We start from the raw sequence: 25007 nt of genomic DNA, 5'->3' as shown, positions 1-25007 counted from the left end.
GCTTGTTGCGATTTGATTAGTTGGGACATATATAAAAAAATAAATAAATAGGTCATGTTTTGGACAAAACTGGTTTCATTGACTGGATGTATATCGATTATGATTTTAAATTCTATACGGATTTACCAGCTTTGCAACTTGAGAGGTTTGTTTTCAGTAGATTACCTTTTGAATGTATTCATAATCTCGCGTACAAAGTGGGCGATATTAATCAGTAACTTTCTTGAAGTTGAACACATTAGGGATGAAAACTTGATAATATTTGGTCGAGTATAATAATATTTCGGAATGAATTTTGTTCTTAACGCTTGGAAAAAAGGACATTTAAGGAGAAAATGGAATTCGTCACCCAAATCGTTGAGCTGACAGTGGCGACATTAACGTTCCTCGTATCGGACAAATGACTGTCTCCATCCACCTGTTTCTATTGGCAACCTATGATTTCCGGTTCTAAAGTAGAAAAGTGACGATCTTAAGTTTTTTGGTAAATTAATCAAATAATGTTCTAAATTTAATTCAGTTTTAAAGAGACGGTAATTTAATCCTTTTTAGGATTTATCATTACATCAACTCTTGCTGGCTTGACATATGTGTTAAATCAGTGTCTTTCGAAATGACCAAAGTAGAACAAATATCTGACTATCAATGTTTATACATTTTTGCATCGATCTCGCTTTGATAATTCTACACGTCTTAACTTATTTTATGTTAGTTTTTTTGTGTATGTAAGTTATGATATTTTCTTCATATGTATTTAATTCTTATTTTACATGTTACAAGGCATTAGACATTTCATAAATGTGTTTTATTAATATAAATCATTTCATGTTTTTTTTAATAAATATGTTTTATTATTATAATTTATTTCATGTAGTAATTTCAGAAGTAGATACTTCTGCTTCTGTTATTTGGTTTCAACAAATTTATTTTAAGTTATATTTCTGAGATATTTACACAACTACAGTATCATGATTGAGTGAATTGATCTGAAAGCTTAAAGCTAATTGCAATACTTATTAACTAGACGCCGGTAGACATTTTGGCGATTCAAATTATTTGATATTATGTGTACACCCAAGATTGAATATGTTAACATTATTGTAAGACAAAATGAATGAATAAATAAATAATAATAAAAAAAATAGATAAATAAATAAATAAATGAATAAAGAAAAAAAGAATATCTTGAGAAAACATAGGGCACTGTTACAAGTTTTGCTTCAAGAAAGAAATTCTTTATTTACAGTTATATTTGGTATAAACAATTACAGGTATATGATGTTTGGCTTAGGCATACTAGTAAAAATTAAATAATAGTTTACTAGATCTATATATATCATTTTTTATCTGATTCAGAATCATGTCTGACTAGCGTATTTATGTATATCTTGCATTTCAACGGCATTTAAATTCTTTTTATTATAGAGTAATGCTTAAAAACAGTAATGCTCAAAGAATGAATTTCTTAAAGTAGTTTATTGAGAAGTGAGTAATGTTGAATGAATGATATCTACAGAATCAGTTATGCTCGTTTTATAATGTTCATTTTGTAACTATCGATCAGTGATTTATATATACAAAATAGGAAATGCTAAGCCACCTGACAAACTGTTACATAGGCGTTTAAAGGCATTTTCAAAGAGTTTATATAACATTATCATCACATTGATAACAAACAAATCGGTTATAAAACTGAATTTTCAACAGTTAAAGGTTTCTATTATGAAAACCTAGAAGAATTTCCATAATGTATTGACCATAACATTAGGCAGTAGCAAAAAATAGCATGCTTATAGCTTATCATATTTGTATAAAGCTATTTAAAATTTACCTTATATTTATCAGCAGTTATATGTGAAGATTTCTTCAGGATGATTTTAAAACCAACCAATATTTACAAAAAAAACAAGATATTTTAAAGGTGGTAAATGCTCACGCGTAACAACATAAATCAGCTAATCTGATAAAAAATGTGGTCTGTGATGACAGTATTTTGTTGTTGTTGTTGTTGTTGTTGTTGTTGTTGTTACAGTTCTAACAGTCTTTTACTAGTGTCTAGTTAATCTTTAAGCTAAAACGGGATTTCTTCAATGTGCAGCATATGAAAAAGGCGTGAATATTTGTGAAATATTTGAAAATAACGATATGGCTTGTGTGGCAGCTGTAAAATATAATAATTTGTGATTTTTCAGGATTATTGGTTCTAGAATTTTAGTGTTGAGGATTGTATCCGCTTAAGCCGGTGCTAGAGGGCATGGAGAAGTTGGACTTTCCATTATCTTTTATAAATAGACTTAATTTAAGTTTGTTATTTGTTTTTGTTAATATTGCGTTCGAATAATTCCTCACCATTGTTCATAGAAAATAATGAAATTTATTTGCCGTTTGTTGGAGATACGGCTAAAGAAAGCCCAACACACAAAGCAAAACTGAAAATGTTGCAGGCTCGGTTTGATTGAGCCTGTTCATGGACGGTACTGTCAAGTGCAAACTACCGTCCACGCCCATAGCACCGGCTTAAGGAGAATTCCACATTTATCATTAACTGTTACAATTTGGAATTTTGAAACATCCGCAGGTGTGTTCACACATGGCGTTTATCATGGAACCTTCAATGTGATACGTAAGTGCCGTGCCATTCCATGAAAAGCGGCATATGGTCCCCAAGTAAAATGTGTGTGTGCCTTAAACGAGAAAACAATCGAGCCTATGTTCGTTTTTATCTAACCTACTTAATATTATCGTTCTACTAAGTGAAACTGTTATCTCAATAAAAATTTTCAATTATCTCATGTGTCCTTTTATCTGTTAATGTTACGTGGGGAAAATACAAAGATCAGTTTCTCTTTGTTTTATATGGGCGTACTGTGAGGTGAATTTTCCTATTCAATATGGAACTTGTGAGTAAATTTTCAATATCTCTGATTAATTACACATGTAGCTAAATATTGTTCAAGTCGAAATATTATTTTACACAAATATGCTTGATATTTAGCCTCTATAGGGCGAAGTGGCTTAAGTTCAATTAGATATAATCATGACGTATGTCATCAACTCTATGTAAAGTTATGTGGGTGACAACCGTGACATGATTTTCACTTTTCGGCGGCTTTTGGTTTAAAGTATCACGTGATAAAAAAGTTTCTTATATTTGGTTTTATTTCATACATAGACTTACAATTAACTAATTTTCGACATGATATTAAGCTCGTTTAATGCTTGCTTTAAGAAGTTTCCGTACCTTTTTATATGAGGTTTTATTCTATATCAGTTATTTTCAACCAATGTGGGTTCGAGTCCTACTATGACAATCGTTCTGGTTAGTTCCAGGAAGCGGACTCGAATGTGATTAATCTAAGTTGCAAGAACTTTATTAACGATCGAGCTTAAATTAATATGTTTAAACTAAGGGAGTTTTGCAGAATCGGCTAATGCTGAAAATTCTGAACATACAAGTCAGAACATCTATTTTCAAATATTTTCCGGAAAAAAGAATTACGCGTAAACCAAACCACTTCAGACAAAATTAATTTGACTAACAAGAAAACGATGTTTGCATTGTCAGGAATATATTCGAAAGGTTTATATTGGAGGATTGGTTGTGTTGCACTGGTTATTTATAATTAAATCATCTTTGGCTGGTTAAACATGTGCATTCGAAATGGCCAAAGCAGAACAAATGTTTGATTAAATTAATGTTTACACATTTTTACCACGATCTCGCTTTGACAATTCTACATGTTTAAAGTTATTTAATGACAGTTTTTTTTCTGTGTGTAAATAATAATATTTTCTTCAAATGTATTTAATGCTAATTTTACATGGTACAAGACATTAGACATTTCATAAATTTGTTTTGTTGATATAATTTATTTCATGGTTTTTTAATAAATGTGTTTTGTAATTACGATTTACATAGGGCAGTGTTAAAGTTTTGCTTCAGGAAAGAAATATTTTTTGTTTATAAAAACAATTACATGTATATGATGATTGGTTTACTCATACTGGTAAAGTATTTGTAAAAAACATTGTAAAATGTTTAATGCAATAAAGTTATTGAATTGAATTGAATAATAAAAAGTCTTAATAATCTACATGTATCAATTTATTCAGAATCATGGCTTACTAGCGTATTTATGTATATCTTGCATTTTATCGGCATTTAAAATTTTTAATAATAGAGTAATGCTAACAAAAATTAGTAATATTGATTTCGAAAACACACCTAAACGACGAGGCATAAATGATTTGCAAAAAAAGAAAATCTACCTATAACCGTTTTCATTAAACCTTATAGTAATATCGTTTCACTGAGTGTATGCGGGTCCAAAGAAATTTCGGTCACGTAAGACAGACATGTAACCTTGAATAAGTTTTTGTAACAAAACAAAGAAACTTTAAATAAATGCAAATAAAATACTTACCGAAATATAGATAAATTTGTAGACACTTAAAGGATTCATAAAAAACAATGTATTACCGGTCACACTATTATGAACAAAATAAAAAGCGTGACATCAACAACAATCTAGTCTAACACTGTAAAACTGAGAAGTGTGAACTGAGAAGTGTGAACTGTTTTAAACTTTTCAACAGTTTTAACACATTTAACATATTTACATTTCTTTAATGATTTTCAGCGGCTGACTTCTCACAGATGGCGCACAAGAGAAAATGTCATCACATCTGAGCACATTGACTTTGGTGCAAGAAAAAAACAATTGTACCCAGCCATTGCACTGGTCACACTTCCCCCACTTACCACTAAATATAAGGCCATTTGCTTGTATCAGGGCTGAAACTCTACTCTTAAAAATGATGCACTTTTCATCATCAGTTATTTCTTCATCAGTACAAAAGCTGTCCTCTTTATGCTCAATTGTTTTCCTAGATATTTTAAACCAGGTGTGCTTGGCACTGGGAGTTTTACTTTCACAGGCTTTTTGTGTTTTGTTGGTTTTTGTTTCAGACAGATTTGATTTTGACTTTTTTGTTTTCATTGTATTTTATCAATAATGTCAGCCTCAGTTATAGGCTTACCTTCTACCTCTTTGTTTAGAGTATTTCTCACATTTTGCAGCTGCAACATTTTCAAGGGCTTTCCTCTTTTCTCTGAAAGGAAAGTTATTTTTACTCAAATGTCAGAGCTTGGTCGATCAAGCCTTTTATAAAAAGTGGATTGGACAACTTCCTCATCAGAAATTACTGTACAATTATATATAAAAATATTCAACTTTTTTGAATGCAGCTGAAATGTTAGAATTTAGTAAGTGTGCTTGTATAGACACAGCATGCAATGCGACAAATATAAAATCTTGTTACTACACAGCCTCAAGAATCGCGTTAGTATTTGTGGCAACTAATATTCCACGCTATTTGGAAAGGAGCAAAACAACATTTGTCTAATGAGAACAGTCGGGTGGCATCACAAATAAAATTATGTTTTGGGATTTTGCCCATTCAATAAGATCCAATGATACATGGGTGGTTTGTCTATCATATAGGACTAGAAATGGGTATTTTTATCTCTAGTTGGTAGATATTTTAGGAGGTAATACTGCATTTTTCCAGAAATCCTCTGTGTTAAACCAACACTTGTACGTCATGGTTCCATTTGCCCCTTGATTGGCACCCTCCATCAAGTTATCAAGCATCCTTACACATAGGAAGACAAAAGACAAAAATGGCGGAATAAGTTTGCCAATGGCACTTACACAACCAATAAGGGTAATCATTTTACCCTTGTCAGAAGTAACTGCTTGTGTTTCGTTGTATTTACCGGCAATACCATTTGGGGTTATGTTCTTTACTCAGGCATTTTCATATACATTATATATCAAATGAAGTTTGTCTTCTAGATTGTATTTTACTTCATTTCTGACTACATTTCTTGTTAGGTTGCCGGTTTTTTACCTATATGACCCTCTGACAGATTCATTACTCTATGATTAAATAAGAAGAGACACTTTACAAGACATATAATACACTTTACAGGGCAAATATAACTTTCCAGTTAAAAAACAATTAGTGATGTATCAAATAAGAACAGGTGTATTTATAAACCAAACTTTTGTTTCGTAGTATACTATAAAAATAACTACTTCCTCTTGTCAGCCATAAAAATGATCCGTTGCAGCAAGCAGTATGTAAACATTGATGGAAACTAAAGTAAACTGTGATTTTTTTGATGTTATTAAATGGACAAATTTCGGATTAGCAAAATTGATATTTTACCATCAACTGACTTAAAATTATTGATTTATACCTTTTGAATCTCCATTTTGAATAGGTTTTACATTTCTGACATTAAGGTCACTACGGTTAACAAAAGATGCGCGCGCATAAAGGTGTCGCTTTTAAAAAGTTAAGAACGACAACTTCTCTAAAATGGCCTAATATACATTGTGACCGATTATTGATTGTACTGGAATAACTTTTATCTAAATATAGATCTTCATTTTTATCTCATACATTGTCCTTTATCTGTCAGTGTAACATGGGAAAATACAAAGATCATTAGTTTAAAACAAATTAATTACTAATTTTCGCTTTGTACGGCGTATTGTGAGGTGAATTTTGCCATTCAGTATGGAACTTGTGAGTAAATTTCTATATCTCTGATTAATAACACATGTAACTAAACTTTGCTCAATTTGAAATAGTATTTAACACTAATATGCTTGATATTAAGCGTTTTATAATGCGATGTAGCTTAGTTTTAATTTAATTAAACATTACGTATGTCATCAACCCTGTATAAAAATATTTGGGTGGAAACCGTGACATTATTTTCAATGGTAGGATACTACGTCATCGCGCACCTGCTGAATGTTCCCACTCGGACGTTTTTGTAACACCGAATAACACTTATAGTTCGATACACTTTATTGTAGAGAACATTTAACAAAGGTTACAGCAGTGATACAGTACTTTCCCCTGTCTTTCCAAAACAATAAAAAGATAAAATAGTACTATCGAAACAAAAAGACACAAGAGCTAATGCTATTGAAGTAAAATGAAAAAAAATTATATCAGAGCAAACTACATGTATTTAATTGTAAAACAATAGGATCAACAAAAGAAATAAAGTAAAAGACAAATTAATAACACTGATTTCACAAGTAATTTTAAGTCTGTGCATAAGTCAGTATTATAAAAATGTTACTTAATTAACAAAAAAAATGCAATTACACAAAAATCTGTCTGCAAGAACAAACAAGTTGTCATGTATTCAAACAAAATATCACTGCAGTCAGTGTTCAAGTATAATTCCACAATCACCCTAAAATAACAAAACTCCAGTTTTCAAGATGTCAGTGGAAGTCGGTTCCAGTATTGGTCAAGCAGTCTTCAATCTGGCTGCTGGTGTGGACTCGGGTCACGGTAATGTCGCCTGTGCAGAAAATCTCCCTCCTTGATTCTTGCTAAGTTCATACGGAGACGTTTTTTCAGAGATGAGATTTGTTGAGTGAATGTTCTGACACAGGGTTTTGATATAAATGAAACATTTTATGGGAATGTCTTTTACTCTGAACATCTCTGAACATCTCTAAACATCTTATTACAAAATATCATGCATTGAGTCCCTCTTGACAAGTGTACTCTTCATAACTAGCTTTATCTTCTTGGCACTCCATGTCCTGGGATACATCTTCCCATTATTCCATTTTAAGAAGATAAGATAACCTCCAGCACTAGAAATCCTCAATGCTCCCTAAACATGAAAACACAATCTTGTACTTATTGAACATGGCTTTTCTAACCACTTTGTTGGTTTCTGTTCTGACATTGGGATCACCCAAGTCACAATATGTTGCTAGATCATGGACATCAAATGAAAGATCTGGTCAACTCTGTGTGGCTATCCAGTGAAGCTGACTAGATGTTGTTCTTGACATCTTTGGAATGGATATCACGGTCAGCCTACTTAATTTCTTCTGTGTTATCCAGTTTGCTCAATTTCAAGTCCAATATACCGAAAACTGCAGTCTAACTCTTTTCCACAATGAAACTTCATCGTAGTGAAATAATTACATTTTGTTTGAACCTGTAACCTGTCATCCACACGCATGAAGAACTGTCCTTAAAGTTAAAGTTAATCACCTTGATGCCAGTAGAAGAGAGCTGGGCCTTACTTTAATTCTTCACATTGTAAGAGTTCAAGCCCTTTCTTCACACTGAAAAATCAGTTTCTTGATGCATCAACAAGCCCATACACACACACTTGTTCAACTTCCACACAACAGATGTATCTGATACACATTCTTTTGAAGGTTGAATATGGATAACTCTGTCTATGACCTGACCTTTTAAAAAGGCTGCTTTGATATCAATTGAGTGTATGTCATTGCTTTATGTAGCTGCAGCTGCTAGGAACAGTCTCACAGTCTCCATGAGCACAGTCGGGGAATCAGACTGCACAGGTATTTCCTCTTCTAATCCAACAACCAGACTTTCACCGTGCGTTTGTCTCCCGATTCTTTCTCAGTTATCACCCATCTAGTGGACATTAATTTTTGTGCCCCAACTATAGGGGGGGGGGGGGCATTTAGATTTACCCTTGTCCGTCCGCCCGTCAGTCAAAATTCTGGAAACAAAGTGATCCCTCGGAAGCATTAATCACAACAAAATAACATAAGAATTGCAGACTCGGTTTGATTGAGTCTGTACATGAGGGATAATGAATAAGTGCAACATCCCTCACGCCCCCTAGCACCGGCTTGAGCGGTACTCAATTCTCAACACTTTATAGTGTTGGCATCAATGATCCCGAAGGACCAGAAAATATAACAACACTGAAGTGAAGTACGGGGCAACTTTTTACGGCTGCCACACGGCACTTGACACCTGCTGTTGTGAAGTACAAAATTCTGGAAACAAAGTGATCCCTCGGAAGCATTAATCACAACAAAATAACATAAGAATTATCCATCCGTCTGTCCGATCTCATTTTGAGTCACACGTAGCTCAAAAAGTATTTGACCTAGAGTCATGAAACTTCACTGGAATGTTGCTTGACTTGTATACGTGTGCATCTGAGTATTTTTTTTGTTGATTGTTTTAGTATTTGTAGAGTAATTGGCCTTGACTTAATAAAAATTTGCCATTTTCAACTTATGTCGCACGTAGCTCAAAAAGTATTTGACCTAGAGTCATGAAACTTTACAGGATTGTTGCTCAGCATGTGAAATTGTGCACCTGGTGTTTCTATTGTGGATTTATTCTGTTTTCTTTTTAGAATAATTGCCATTGACAGTACAAAATTGCAATTTTAAACTTGTGATGCACGTAGCTCAAAAAGTTCTTGACCTAGAGTCATAAAACTTTACAGGAATGTTGCTCAGCATGTTAAATTGTGCACCTTGGGTTTCCCTTGTGGTATTATTCTGTTTTGTCAGAGTTATTGCCGTTGACTGAGAACAAATTTGCAATTTTCAACTTGTGTCGCACATAGCTAAAAGGTCTTTGACCAAGATTCATGAAAATTTACCGAATGTTGCTCAGCATGTGACGTTGTGCACCTGGGGTTTCACTTGTGGATTTTTTTTGTTTTGTAAGAATAATTGCCCTTGAAGAGGCAAACAATTGCAGTTTTCAATTTGTGTCGTGCATAGCTCAAAAGGTATTTAACCTAGAGTCATGAATTGGTCAGCATGTGTAGTTGTGCACATTGGGTTTCGCTTGTGGATTTATCCAGTATTTCTAGATTTATTGCCCTTGACTTAGTAAAAGATTATTATTTTTCAAATTTGACACATTTAGCCCAAAAAATATTTCACCTAGAGTCATAAGATTAAAAAAAGTGGAGAGTGGGGTTACCAGTCTCCTATGGACACATTCCTTGTTACCCACAATATGGAACCCTTCCAAGAAATGTTGCCAATTGACTAACCCTTTTGTCATGTCACAAAGCACTTAATCTTCACTGTGTCTAGCACTTGGAACAAAGGCTGATGCACTTCATACATATTTTCAATTGTATGCCAGTTCTGAACATCTTTATTTAATTCTATACTAGATGGTAGCTTCTTGTTTTCTTCCTGTACATTCAAGTATGTCAAATTCTTTCCAGTTGCTTTACCCCCACGATGGAACACTTTGCCTTTTACCCGCCTGGGATTACCATGCTATTTGAATTCTATTTTGTTACCAACAGTTCAAGTATTCTTTTTTTTGTCGTTTGATGTCATGTCTTTCTTTAACTGGCAAAACTGGGACAATGTCTTCATTCCTAGGTTGTTGCCTCCCCTCTTGACCTGCAAGTCTATGTCCTCTGTCTCTCATCTAGTTCTGCCAGCAAATCCCGCGTATTTTCGTCATCGCTGTCAGGGCTGTCATATTGCTTCTAATTTTGTTGTTGAGTTTTGCCACTTTCATTCTGTGATTCTTGAAGCATTTCCGCTTAACCTTCTACTCCACATTTCATTAGACGGCAAGGATGTATCCTGACAAATATACTTCCATGTCGAACGAACATAACTTTGCAATCTGGACCTGTAACTGTTCCTGGCCCCTTCCATTTGGTGTCGTGATCACGCTTGTAGTACACTCCATGCTGATAGCGTTCTCCAGATGCCCCGATTTTGTGCCTCATTGCCCTTCGTATTTTTTCAGAGGAATTGGCTTGAATGAATGCACGCCTTCCTGAGTGAAGTACATTTGAATGTTCGGCAAACTTCACTAGTTACAACATCAGTCTGTATTTCACATTCTCTACCAGCAATGTCACAGGGAAACTTTACAATATTTTTAGATTAAAGAACTGTCTCCATCACCAAATTTGAACTTTCATTCGGCATTTAAATAACCTTTTCACGGACAGTAGGATCAAGTCTAGGTAACAGTCCATTCAAGCTTCACCAGCAACAGTTGCTGTACAGACACTATCCAGAACGGCTGAGTTTGATGCTTCAGCAAATAGAATATGTTCCTATTGTGGTATGTTCCCAGTAAACAACACTGCATTTTTCAACTCTACTCTTTGACAAGTTCTCATATAAATGAGGGCATCGCTTTACCAAATGCCTAATGGAGTCGTAGCTTAGGCTGACCATCAGGTCCTTTTTTGGATTCACAGTGTTGTTGGATCCTCTTGCTTTGTCTCCATATGTGTTTCTGCTCCATGTGTCATCTTATCTTTAGTTTGTGTATCCCGGCCTACCGCTAGACTTACCACGTCCCCGAAAACTGCCATGATTTCTGAATCCAAAGCTTCTTCCGCCACGATTCCTGGTGTAGTTTGCCTCTTCTGTAGAGATACATGCAGACTATACTTTGATTTATGAGACACTGTCCATCTCATGGCCAACGAAGCTTGTTGCCCAAAGACTTTTTGAGAGAAGTTGACATCTCTTTGAATAAATCATCAACATTAGCATAGTCTACACCTGTCAACACAAGTTGTCTGTTTTTCCTTTCTAACTCAGAGCACTCGAAAAGTTTGAATGCTAACACAGACTGAGGCAGTTCCAAGTGGAATGTCTTTGTTTTATTGTTCAGTTTCTCAAATTCAGTCATATGATCTTCCATTGATACTTTACGTCGTCCAAAACGATAACATTCAGTGTATGCTTCATAAGCTTCACTTAGTTCATCTGTTTTTAAAGATTTTATCCATGAACGTGATGAGTTTGCCTACACCATCATCTGAATTCAGCACTCACTAAACACTTTGTCACTGCTTTGGGACAATGATTACGTTATAGCTATTCCCCTTTTTTGCTTCGAGGTCAGTCAGCACTTCCAACGCTTTTACATCATCAACCCATCGACTGTAAGGTTTATTAAATGTAAATAATTGAGGACATTTGTAACTTACAGACGCCATTCTTATACACTGATTTCATTACACTTAAATACAATTGACACTTCGCTAATAATGTTAGTTGCCGCACACTTCAACACACACTACACTTATCACAACATATATCACTGTCACATGAGTCATAGGGTCTTTATAGACGCTCTTTCAAGTGCACACTCTGCTGCCATGTAAAACTGAATAACACTTAGAGTTCGCTACATTTTGTTGAAGGCTCCAGAACCTGTGGAATACAAAATAAAACAAAAGTTAAAACAGTGATACATTATTTAACACATTTTTTATAGAAAATCCGTCGACTCAAAGGTAAAATACAATTTTACTATAAGAAATATTAAGAGTATCAAACTATAATGTAGCGCTTCAGTATTTGATGTAACTTTAATATAAGTTTATAGATCTATTACCTGCTTTAGGCCTGAAAAGGAGCTAAGTTTTTTTTCTCTCTGAATGCTCCCACTCGGACTTTTCCTACAACCTATAGGAAATAAGGTTGAAAACACTCCTGAAAATTATTTACACGTACCAGAGCATAAAATAAGTAATGTTTACACATTTTTCTATTTAGTTTCAATTATTTCTAATCAAAAGTCAGGTTTTCTTTTAAAAAAAGTTTATTTTATGAACATCGAAAATGCTCCAAGTCGGATTCGATTTCAGAGATGCTCACACTCGGAGCTGTCTACATATTAAACGAAATACATGGAATACACTTTTATAAAAAGGGGCTTTTTCAACAAAAAATGGTCCGAGTGGGAGCATTCAGAAGGGGCGCGATAGTATCATAACATTGATTTTGTAAATGGCGAGAGACACGATGTTTGGCGACGTTTGGTATAAAGTATCACGCGATAAAAGTATCTGCCATTTCTTACAAAGACTTACAATAAACTAGTTTTCGACATGATATTAAGCTCGTTATAGGCTTGTTTTATAAAGATTCCGTAGCTTCTTTTATATGAGATTTTATTCTTTATAGGTTATTTGAACCACTAGCTGCTTTGCAATTGTACCACGTAACCTTCCCATACATTCGTAGAATGCAATATATTTTCCCGTATTGCACAGTTAGGTGCATACGACATTTTCCTTTAAACATAGAGGATACAAACCTTTAGTGACTTGAATACCTGAATAGAATATTGAAAAGTGTTTTATTTGTTTTACTTAAAAATAATTTGATAATACGAGGTTATTATACATTGTTCCGATTAATATTGAATTCTATTGGATGAGTTCACATCTGTCGACATGGAGCTAGCCGAGTCTGATATAAACTTTGTAGCTGTGTACTAGTATAGAAATATATATAATGAGGGGGTTCAATATATATTGACAATAATAATATAAATGAACATTAAGAAGAATTGTGGGACAGCATTATAAACAAGAGCTCCGATGAGGCGAGGCATAGAATGAATAAGAAGCTAACATGAATATAAGGATAGATACCAAAACTGCATTATGTGGATCTTTCCGCCTAGTGTATTGAATTGTTTTGAGGTAACAAGATAGCATATTAGAATTTAAACCTTCTTGATTTTATTTTGATTGAATAAAATCATTACAAATTTGCAAAGTTGATTGCTAAGAAAATCAAACTTAAGCTGTGTTTTGATATTTCATACTCCGATGTAAAATATTAACACAGTCATCGAAATCCTTCAAAAGTTATCATGCGTTTATACAAATACAGTTTGTACGATGTGAACCACATAATATTAAGGCGTACACAAACCATAAATCCATAATGTCTATCGCGTAAGATCAGACAGTCCGACGGACAGATCATACGATCCCATATTACACCCGTAATAAAAGAGAATTGTGAATTGCTCCGCTCATGAGATAACATAGGTTGAATAGGGACATAACTGAAGACGTAGAATAGATCCGCTAGGGAATTATATGGTGGTAGGAAAAGGTTATATCCTCTTTTATATGTTTAATGATGCATTCTCTATTTTACATAGTATATCCCCTCTATTTTCCCGTACATATGTATGATCTCTAAGTCCATCCATTCGATCTCTTTTAATGTTTGATAGTAATTTCTCTGCTGTACATTTACTACCCCTACTTAAACTATTTGACCCCCTCTTAAAGGTTAAAAATGATGTTGATTATTTAGCATTATACACGACAACAAACCACGAAAAAACTACATTTGGATGTTGTTGGTAAGTGTGCGATACATGATCCGATATTGCATATTTATATAAAGCTGATAGAACATAAATATCAGTATTCATCATAAAATTGTTCATACATATACAAACATCTAAGAACTCTTACAACATTTTTTTTTCATGAAATATTTTAAAAGAATGTCCAAAGGATAAATTTCTATTGTTTTTGTAATATTTAAGGAAAACGGTCGATTATAGACCAATCAACTTAAATATGCATGGTTATTCAATTTACTTTTATTAGAGTATTATAAAAGGACCACAACTGGTAATCGCTTTAGACATAGGAACTACTTACTCTGGATACGCTTGGCAACACAGATCTGAGTTTGAGACCAATAGGAACAATGTTCATTTTAACACAAGCTGGGGTGCAGGTGCTTTACAGGTATGGACAATATGTTTTTCATTCAATTACAATCAATTTAGTAAGACAAATGAACTTTGAAATAGATAATTAACACTTCAAATGAAACTACCTTAAGCGTTGTGATATTTTAGATTTTTTATATGCACAGCTTCACAAAACATCAACGTGTATTCTCATCAAGTTCAAGAAAGAAACAGAGAAAGCGGAAAACAAAAAACCTGATATCAAAGTTTCAATTGATGAAAACAAATTAAGTATCACGGAAGATGTAGAAACAAAAATAGGACAGGAGGCAGAAAGGGTATATAGCGGAATTGCAAAGCAGAATAAAATTGATGAGATGTATGGGCAATACTACTTTTTTAAAGGTTTTAAAATAGCTCTGTACAATAAGGTAAGTTTATATTGGCTATCCTATACATACGTGTATTTAACATCAGTAGGAATACATCAAAATTATATATTTACACAGATATTCAGCTCATTTGTAATATTTATATTACAAAATATCCGTATAATAATTTCGGGACAAAGTTACTATTTAGCACCCATTTGCTATACATAATACCTGCCCTATATTATACTATATTACATCATACTGTGCTAACCAAGACTTACTATACCATACTTCTTTTCCATTACCACCACATTGCATTGGTAAAATTAAGAAAAACATGGACAGGATTGAGGTTTAATGACGTCCTAACAGCGACCATGGTACTGCTTCGAAGTTTTCTTTCGTGTTCATGTTGTTGGCAATTGACTGTGCTATCGCGATACCTACACTGCGTGTAATACCCTCGCTCTGCACTGACAGCTTCGAGGAATCTTCATTGCGTTTCTGATAAGACTGATAGAGACGCATAGACATCCACTTTTATTAAGTAATTATTTTACTTAAATGAAGTTAGTGTTGACTAATGTTATTTTCACATACTAGTACAATTTTCTTTTTACTGTCTTAAACGTTCTTTTACATTGAAGCATTTTAACCGTTCGATAGAGGACCAGATAGATCAACCATTTCGCTTGTTTGATGTAATGGCATTGTTCATCAAAGCATTAAAGGATCATTGTTTGAAGAAACTACAGACACAAGGGATGACAGTTGACATGAAAAAAACACTTTTTGTCGTTACTGTTCCTGCAATATGGACAGAGGAAGCAAAGAAGTTCATGATAGATGCATCGATAGCGGTATTATTTATTTTAAAGACTAAAATCTGATTTAAAGAAAGAACTTGTAGTACCAGGGTACGAAGGGTGGGGAGGAGCGAGGGGGGCTAGCTGTCTTAGTTGTATTTTCTACTGTAGCTCATTAATAGGCTCAACCAAACCAAGTCTTTGTTTAGATTTATTTTTCTGCTTAAATTGCCTTTATGGGATCTACCTGTTGCAGAATATATCGTATCGTATCGCCAAATCAATGACGTGTTACAAAGATCTAGTTTCGCTACTGACGGGAATACATTCTTTAACAATCATTTTATTGCGAAAAATAAAGAAAAATATCAAATGGCTTGAATAATTTTGTAAAGATTCTCAATCTTTTTAATAGCAAAATATTGTTTTAATCTGGTTGGTAAAAGGTTTTATTATGTGATCTTTAAATAGCTTTGAAATGCGCTTCTCTAATTGGCTATGAAGTAACTTTTTTTGTAAAAATAACAAATCAATATAACAGCACATGCATTAATTTAAATAGATTTTCAGAGTATATTCCACGTTTTTTTTTAAAGATTTTCTGGAAATCACTCAAAGACGCGAGGCTATGACGTGACATCACACCAAGTTTGTTGTTTTCATTAAAAAAAAACGTTGGGTGAATCAGAAATAAAAAGTCAAATTAGTCTATTTTATAGTTACAGTCTTTATATTTTAAAGAACATAACGAATTTAGCGTGCCAATGCGCTTATATAAAATACAGGGCCATATTATGGCAAAAGAAGACAAACTGATGTTGATTCCCGTTTTATTCAATGACAGATTTGATAAGCAATATAAAAGCTATTTATAAATTATATAATAAAATAGATATGTACTGTTAAGCTGGTGAATATAATGTGATATGTACTGAAAAAATAATATTGACTTCGGCGATTAAATTTTTAGTACACATTACATCATATTCACCAGCTACAGAGTCCATATGTTTGTATAATATCCACAACAAACCTATAGTTTTTACACAAATAGGCTGGTATTGGTAACAAGAACTTGTTATTGGCGTTGGAACCAGAAGCTGCTGCTATATATTGTTTAAATCTCCCTGAGGGTGAAAGAAAAGACATGCATGATCTTGGTATGAAAGGACAGAAGTTTCTAGTGGCAGACTTGGGAGGTATTTATAAAGATAAGTCTGACTTCAATGTAGATATGATTTGGTATCTCCAAACATGCTTGTGTAAAAATCATTAAAAAATTTAGAAAGGTTTCTAATTTAGCGATTTTTCGTTATATGTAAGAAATGACTTTTGTTATTTTGAGAGATTTGTTATAAAAGTAATTCTGATTTGATTTAAACAAATACCTTTCGGCAGGTGGAACAGCCGATTTATTTGCAGTGGAAGTCGAAGAGTCAGGTTCTGTTAGGGAAATATGTCCTCCACTAGGTGATCAAGTCGGCGGTCAAAATATAAATAGGGCTTTCCTGCAAGTTTGTTATGATTCATTTGAAGGAGATGACTGGGCTAAGACATTTGGTAAAGCTACTCCAGTTGAAATGTGGAAAATGGAAGCCGAGTTTGAGAAAAAGAAGGTTGCTATTGGGTCAGACGATCCAGATGGTGAAATGATTGATCTGGAAGTTCCTGCATCTATACGTGATAGCTTGCATGATCAGTCAGTCAAATTAAAGGATACAGGATACATTGCCTTTGAGGATAGAGAGTTTATGTTTAACTCGGGTCTTGTCCGGAAAAATCTTTTTCAAGAAACATGTAAAATTGTTTATGGAACTATAAAGAAAGTGCTTGATAAAACTGAAGCAAACGGATTGAGAACTGTCGTACTTGTTGGAGGTTTTGCTGAATCACCAATCGTCGTTGAAAATATCCGGAAAATGATTGCCAATGATTTTCAAGGAATAAAGGTTGTTATACCATCATCACCTTTTAAAGCTGTCTTAAATAGAGCAGTACTCTTTGGTCATAATCCTATGATAATCAGAAGCAGAATCAGCAGGGAAACATATGGAATAGAAACAAACGTTAAGTTTGATCCAAATATACATGACGAGCAAAAAAAATGGAACCAGAAGATAACCGGAGAAGATTATTGCAAAAATATATTCCATATACATGTTCGCAAAGATCAATCTGTGGTTTTGTGTAATGCACAACCAGTTAAAAAATACATCCCTGTGTACAAACATCAAAATAACTTACGTCTTCCTATTTACAAGTCGTTGTCATCAACAAACCCAAAGTACACAGACGAAGGCGACTGTGAAAAAGTAGGAGAGATCAATGTAGTCTTTGAAAATACAACAGAAGATTCAGAGAAAAGTGTAGATGTGTCAATGATTTACGGAGGAACAGCATTATCCGTCATTGCTAAAGATAACGCTTCGGGAAAGGAGTACATAGCTGATATAAAATTCAATAGAGTTAAGTGAGAAGAGAATATGATATATGTCAAATGATTAAATCGCTTTATCTTATCTATAGTGGTAAAATAATACTTTTTCATAAACCATTTTGACATGTTATTTATCACATATTTGCTTGACATTTGATATTGTGTGAAGAGAAATGATTTTTTTATATGTCATAACTTGTATTTAAAGGCACTGTGTTAAATTCAGGTGATTGTAATGCAAGGACATCATGCAAACATGACTATATATTATGTGATCAATTTGTGCCCGACATCGACTCAGATAATTATTGCATATATACACCCTTGCCAAGATTTTCAATGGACAAGGGGAGTAACTCATATGGTAATAAATCACTAGACATGTGCAAAGCTACTTACTTAGAATAGCAACGGTCGCTTAGGTGACGATTTCGGGAAAGGTGTTTTTACATGCTATAATTACAATGGTGCTAGCTTGATAGATTTATTATTATGTGAAAAAGATTTTGAAATGTTAAACAATTTTCATGTCTGTAATTTTAATGAATTCAGCAACCATGCTGCTTTTAATTTTGACATTTTGTGTAACTCGGTTAACGAAAATGGTTCCGAAGTATTTAATTATGAGTATATCAAATGGAGCGATAATAAAGAATTATATCGTTCTGGAAGAATAGAAAAATTGCCTGTTTTAAATGATATTTTATTGAAATGTAATGTAAATAATGTACACAGTGTAAATAATACGGTGAAATTATTCACGGGTGTTGTGAGGGAAGTGGCAGATCCTCTTTTTTTTAAAAAAAAAAGGTTGTACATTTCCAAGATTTGATGTATCTGGAATTGATTATTCCTGTATATGGTTTGATTTAGACTGTAGGGAAGCAAATCAATTGCACAAAAATGGATTTAAACAGTTAAATATGTCACACAAAGAGACTGATCGATTAGAATTAGTTCAACTCAAAGCTAGGTATAAATATGTTGTTAAGAAAAAGCGTCGTTCTTTTAAATGGAAACTAACCAAAAAAAATTTAAATTTAAAAAAGAGTTAGCCACGTGATTTTGGGGGCTATTTTAAAAAGCAACAGGGAAGTATAGATCTAATAATTTTGAAAACACTTTACACGATTTTAAAACATATTTTTAAACTTTGTTCTCTGAGGCAAATTTTTCCTTGAATGAAAGAGAAAAGAATTTAACAATGTCCATGATTTAAATGATTTTAACCCTATTTTTCTGAATTAGATGGAAATATTACTTTACAGGGAGTGCTTAAGGCAATTTCTATGCTTAAAAGAAATAAAGCGGCAGGAATAGTATTTTAAATCAGACATAACTAAATGGTGTAATGAAAATAACATTATTTCTTCTACGAGTGCTATTTTTTTTTTGTTACATTCTATATTGTATGGTGTTTTTATTGTTTTAAAACGTTGTTTTGATTTTATATACAGGAATGCAATTTGGTTTAAGATGTATTATGCTGGTTTGAACGGTAAATTATTAAGCATAATAAGAAGTAAGTACAACTCTGTTTAAAAATAGTGTGTAAAGTCCTGTGGTAGCTATTCTGGGTTTTTTTTATATTGATATTTCGATTGGTCTACTTAATATGTTTTCCTTGTTTATTGAAGGTTTAGAACTGTATTTGCAAAATAATTTAAATTCTGGTATAAACCTTAAAGACATTTGCCTTATTTTACTTTTGTTCGCTGATATGGTTGTTGATGATATGGTATTAATTGATGAAAATCCTCTAGATCTCCAGAGTTCATTAAATAAGCTTCATGAATATTGTAATAAATGGAGATTAGAGCTTAATGTAAATAAAACCAAAATAGTAGTTTTCCGTAAGAGGGGTGTTTAAAGAGCAGGGGGAAAACTGGTTATATGGTCAAGATAATATAGAAATGGTAAATGATTTTATTTATCTAGGTGTCACATTGAAATATACTGGAAATTTTAACTTAAATACTCAAACTTTATATGGTAAAAGTTTAAAAGCCCTATATAATTTAGTGGCAAATATCACAAAATATGAAACAAAACCAAAAATAGGCTTACAGTTGTTTGACAATTTTATCGGCTCTATTTTAATGTATGCAAGTGAAGTATGGGGTTTTTGTAGGTCCAAAAAGTTAGAAAATATTCATTTGAAATGTTGTATATTTGTTAGAAAATCTACTAGTAACGTAGCTGTGTATGGTGAACTTGTAAATAAACAGATATGTCCGAATTGTAAAATTATGGTTTAAGATTATAAGTTCAAATAATATTTTTATAAATTCATTTGTTAATTCATGTATGTCTGATACAATGATAGGGTATACAAACTGGTTTGCAAATGTACGAAATCTTTTAGAAAAATACGTTTTATTTTGGATGTATGGTTAAACCCTTTAAGCGTAAATCAAAATTAGTTTATTGTTGTTTTTAAACAGAGATTAATAGATGAATATTTACAAGAATGGAGAGCTGGTATAAATTCTAATGATGTATTATTTTTATATAAATCGGTAAAGGACAGTTTTGGAATTTCACCTGATTTAGAAAATATTGTTTCCAGAAGACTAAGAATAGATTTGACAAAACTGCGTATTTAAGCTCATAATCTTAGAATACAGACATGTAGATATTCACGTGAAAGAGTAGATCGTAATTTAAGATATTGTTTAATTTGCAATACAAATGCAATTGAGGACGTATTCCATTTTGTGTTTAAGTGTCCTGCATATGAAAATTTCTAAGAAATATATATATATTAAGAATTAATATAGAAATAGACTTTACCCAATTATTACGAAGTGATAAAAATAAAGAAAAAATAATGCTTTGTCAATATATAAAAATGCGGCTTTCAAATTACGATACCAGATTATTTATGCTTAGATATGTATAATATTTTGTATTTCAAACTACATTTATGTATACCTTACATGATTTTTTTAATGTGTATAGAGAATTATTTATCACACACCCGTAAATATGGTATTGCACGGCCGTGCATATATTTGACGCGACGTCATTAGCGTTATACAAACATAGTGTAAAGACGCGCTAAATGTTAGCGTTATACTATAAAAATGACTCTTATTTCACTTTAAACGGTCTTTATTTTGGTTATGTGATAAATAGAATATTAAATTCGTGTAAGTTCATTACTGAATTTATTGCACGAGTTGAATAAAATAATATTATGCGAGCCTCTGGCGAGCATAATATGATTTTATTCAACTCGTGCAATAAATTCAGTATTGAACTTAATCTAATTCAATGTCCTTTATGTATTAGCCATCATGCCTTTTATTCTTGTCATTTATTATTATTATGTTTCGTCCATCCAACATATCATGTAAAAAACTTACTTTCATGTCATTGTATTTTTCATGCCATTATATGTGTATGCTTGTATATATGTTGACGAGAAACTTGTAGTTTAAGTGATAAATAAACGTTCTTCCTCTTCTTCTTTAAATACTATAGATTGTTTTTTATGCTTAGTTTGTCTAAAAATAAGATCATCAATTGATATGCTTTTATCTGTTGTTAATTATTATTATATGGACTTTGTAGTTATTCATCATTGATTTTATTCCAATCCATAAAAGTTTGATCAAAGTGAATATAATGGAGATCATACGGAAATATTTTATATCTCAGACTTGTATTGCAATTTGGCCTAGTCAGCAGGAGTGATGCTTTTCCCATATTGTATGGTGTCATAGACCTATTTTGATTTGAAAGAACAGTACCAGTATAAAACATTCTAAAATTATTAAAGAATATAAAGATGTCTTTAATGTATTAATTTTTTCAAAGATAACACATATTGATTAAAGAATCATTTGTTAAATCGTTTATTTACAAAAGTAATAAAAGTAGTACATACGATGTTTCTGTTTAATAACATGACACTATACCATCGTGAAATAATAAAGGGGAAATAAATTGTTATTGAAGAGCACCTTATGTAGTCAGACATTATTTGAGTTAGAATATTATATAGCTCGTCTTTGGGAATCCGCATGTTTGGGCGTAGCTGTATGACAATCGTTTTTTACTTACATTTATTAAAAAAAAAACCCTTCAGCCTAGTGTTGCATTAAAAGAACAACAGTAAGAATACGACAATCATTTTACAGCACGTCTGTAACAATAAAGTTATCATAAAAATAGATTTAAATAAACAAACTTTCAAAGTGCAAAAACCAAAAAAGTACAAAACGTATTACAAATACGATTTGTTTTTAAATTGCCATTATTTTTATTTAAATAAGCATGCCTCCAGATTCATGCTTATTTGCATGAAAATTTGAAAAAAAGTATTTAAAAGCAAAATATTGTGTAGTGAATAAAGAAAGTAATTTACAAATTGCACTTAAAATCCGCGTAAATTACAAAAAAAAAAAAAATCAAAATCAAACAACTTTTCAAATGTCTTTCTTGACCGATATAGGTAACAATGATACTAGTCTAAACGGTTTTTATTCAGTGACTAGACCTGTATATACACAAAAATACTGCAAAAAAAAATTCGGTGTTTTTATGCAAATGACTGTTACAAATATATACATGTACAATTTATTGTGATTCAGCATTGTCATTTCACTAAGTGGGTCATTCATGAAATATGCATTTGTTTATATTAGTCCTTAAAGCATGGATCTGGAAGTGTAATTGCCAATGGTTCATCATTTTACATTGTGACCTTTGTCGTTATATGAATTTTAGCCTACTTCCACTTCGGACCCACTTAGCGAAAACAAAAATGGCTGACAATGCTCAATCACCTGAACAGCAGGTGTACAGCGCGTAGCCAGGTCAAGAACTAGTACCCCCATCTTAGTTGTCTTTACAATTTCCCCACCCCAAAAATCATTTAAATCATAATAATTATCATAAAATATCACAGATCGGTACAAAATTTAGCTTTCTGGTCATCCGTAAAACAAAATGCATGTATAGGCCGCTCGTGAAAATATGCACTCATCTAGCTTCAATAACTACGATATGTAGATGAATTTTTAGCATTTTTCAAAATTTGTGTTGCAAATGTTAGGGAACAGATTACATTACCGTTAAGTATTGAATATTTCACTAAGCCAAGCCTGTCACTGTGCAGATGACATACGTAATAGGCCGTAGTAAAGCGTGTAAAACATTAGAAAACTGGCACATCGAAATAGCCTTGAAGGTGTTCCTTAATACCTGGACAGGCCCGGCACCTGGAGTGATATCTTTTTTTTCTGAAGCGTGTTACGAAGTAAACATATGTATTAAATCAAATAACGAGCAATGAAATGTGAAGTAGCTAATTCACGTGACCCTGTCAAACCTCAGACAAAAGACGGTACATATCTTTTCGAAAGACTGCTATGCCACTCATATAAATCATGTAATAGAAAGAGCACCGAAACACGAGGCTATCTGATTTGTACGAGGGGGCGTAGCCCCCGAGTATTAATCAGATTGCCGAGTGTTTTGGTGTTCTTTCTCTTTTGTATCATAGTCAAACATAAAAGCACGTTCCCTGTTGTCACAATATGAAACCCCGGCAAAAATGAACCAATGAACGAACATCTGAATATGACATTTCTGTCGCTTTCCCTTTCTCTGCCACCCCAGCAAAAATGAGCCAATCAATGGGCATGCTCTGGAGTGCGGGTAACTAATACCCGCACTCCAGTTAACGCACTGTGCATGTATATGTATACGATTTAACCCTGACACATTTTCAACAGAAAGGTCTCCAAACTATGATACAAAAATTTATTTGTATATTTTAAGTATAAATGATATTTTAACAGAAAATGTTTATTTGATAGAACAATCTGCAAAATAATTTAAACAGTTTAAAATTTATAAATTTTCACAAATTAATAATTCATAAACCGAAGTGCAATGATTCTTGTTAATTTCTTTACTTCAGGAAAATTGCAAGAAAAGTATGTTTTCACTATTTGTCTGACAAATTCAAAGATAGGGAAGTTATAACTAGAAAGGTCTTACAAGGCTGAAGCAGTTAATGAGAGTATATAACGACTTTAAATATTAACAGACTGCGGTGTGCCCTATACTGGTTTACCTGTTTACGCTTGGTGTGCAAAATTTAATTTTTAATTTCTTCATGAAATGTAATGATTAACTGAAGTTATAAAAAAGTAATTCGCCATTGCGTGATAAAAGATAAAAGTATGTGCACTTAGTTCTGTATCATAGCTATCAACACTAGGTCACACTTCCTGCGGTCAGACTTGTCTTTTTGTGTCGCCTCTACGGAGTAGTGGCGACATATAGGGATCACTTCTCCGTCGTCTGTCTGTCCGTCCGTCTGTCTGTCAGTCTGTCCGTCCGTCACAAAACTTGTCCGGACTACTCCTCATAAACTACTGGTGCAATTTCATCCAGGAATGATCAGTACCAAGTCAAGTTGTGCATATTGTCAGCATTTTCGAGTTCAATGATTTTTGTCAGAGTTATGGCCTTTTAATAATTTTTGTTTTTAAAGTTTGTCCGGACTACTTCTCTTATACCACTAATGCAATTTCAATGAAACTTTACAGGATTGATCTGTAGCTCAAGTCCTTGCACATATTGCACGGGTTTTCCGGTTGAATGATTTTTGGCCGAGTTATGGCCCTTTGATAAAAAGGTGTTTTTTTCTGTGTGTTGCAAGATACACAAAAGCTTGTCCGGACTACTCCTCATAAACTACTGGTGCAATTTTATCCAAACTTTACAGGAATGATCAGTACCAAGTCTAGTTGTGCACTGTCCGTCTGTCTGTCCGTCTGTCACAAAACTTGTCCCAACATGAAATTGGCCATCATGAGGCGACACATGTGATCACTAATCGCTCTTGTTGTAATTTCAAAAAATTGGGCTCTGTTGTTTCTAAGGGGATGGGAAATTATGTTAATAAACTCAATTAAAACAATTTGTAAAGATTTACTCAAAATTTATTTGATAACTATAACAATTAAACTATTTCTATGATTAAGATGTAGTATTCGATCCGCAGTCGGGTGCTAGATATGAGCGGAT

At 33.0% G+C, this 25007-nt stretch overlaps 1 protein-coding gene across 2 annotated transcripts; it reads left to right on the top strand.

Moving 5' to 3' along the window:
• The first annotated feature begins 2786 nt into the window (after positions 1 to 2786).
• LOC132732168 (heat shock 70 kDa protein 12B-like) lies at positions 2787 to 21758 on the top strand. 2 transcript variants are annotated; one of them, XM_060718538.1, is made up of 6 exons: positions 2787 to 2900; positions 14255 to 14398; positions 14529 to 14774; positions 15365 to 15577; positions 16578 to 16722; positions 16922 to 21758. In XM_060718538.1, the coding sequence occupies exons 1-6, from the start codon at positions 2892 to 2894 to the stop codon at positions 17995 to 17997; spliced, it is 1833 nt and encodes a 610-aa protein (XP_060574521.1). In that variant the 5' UTR covers positions 2787 to 2891; the 3' UTR covers positions 17998 to 21758. The 2 variants fall into 2 exon arrangements, with proteins under 2 accessions (XP_060574521.1, XP_060574520.1); XM_060718537.1 differs by lacking the exon at positions 2787 to 2900 and adding an exon at positions 5918 to 6597.
• Positions 21759 to 25007: the final 3249 nt, after the last annotated feature.

The sequence above is a fragment of the Ruditapes philippinarum genome, unplaced genomic scaffold (genome assembly GCF_026571515.1).
Source record: "Ruditapes philippinarum isolate M1 unplaced genomic scaffold, ASM2657151v2 ctg543_1_1_1_1, whole genome shotgun sequence".
NCBI lineage: Eukaryota > Metazoa > Mollusca > Bivalvia > Venerida > Veneridae > Ruditapes > Ruditapes philippinarum.
Note: the sequence above shows the minus strand (reverse complement) of the source record. Positions and strands in the feature narration are given on the sequence as shown.

Bases quoted from the DNA above. Each gene is read 5' to 3' on its own strand.
- LOC132732168 (XM_060718538.1), top strand. The intron at 14,399-14,528 runs GTATGGACAATA...TTATATGCACAG, and splicing joins GGGGTGCAGGTGCTTTACAG to CTTCACAAAACATCAACGTG. The intron at 14,775-15,364 runs GTAAGTTTATAT...TTTACATTGAAG, and splicing joins AAATAGCTCTGTACAATAAG to CATTTTAACCGTTCGATAGA.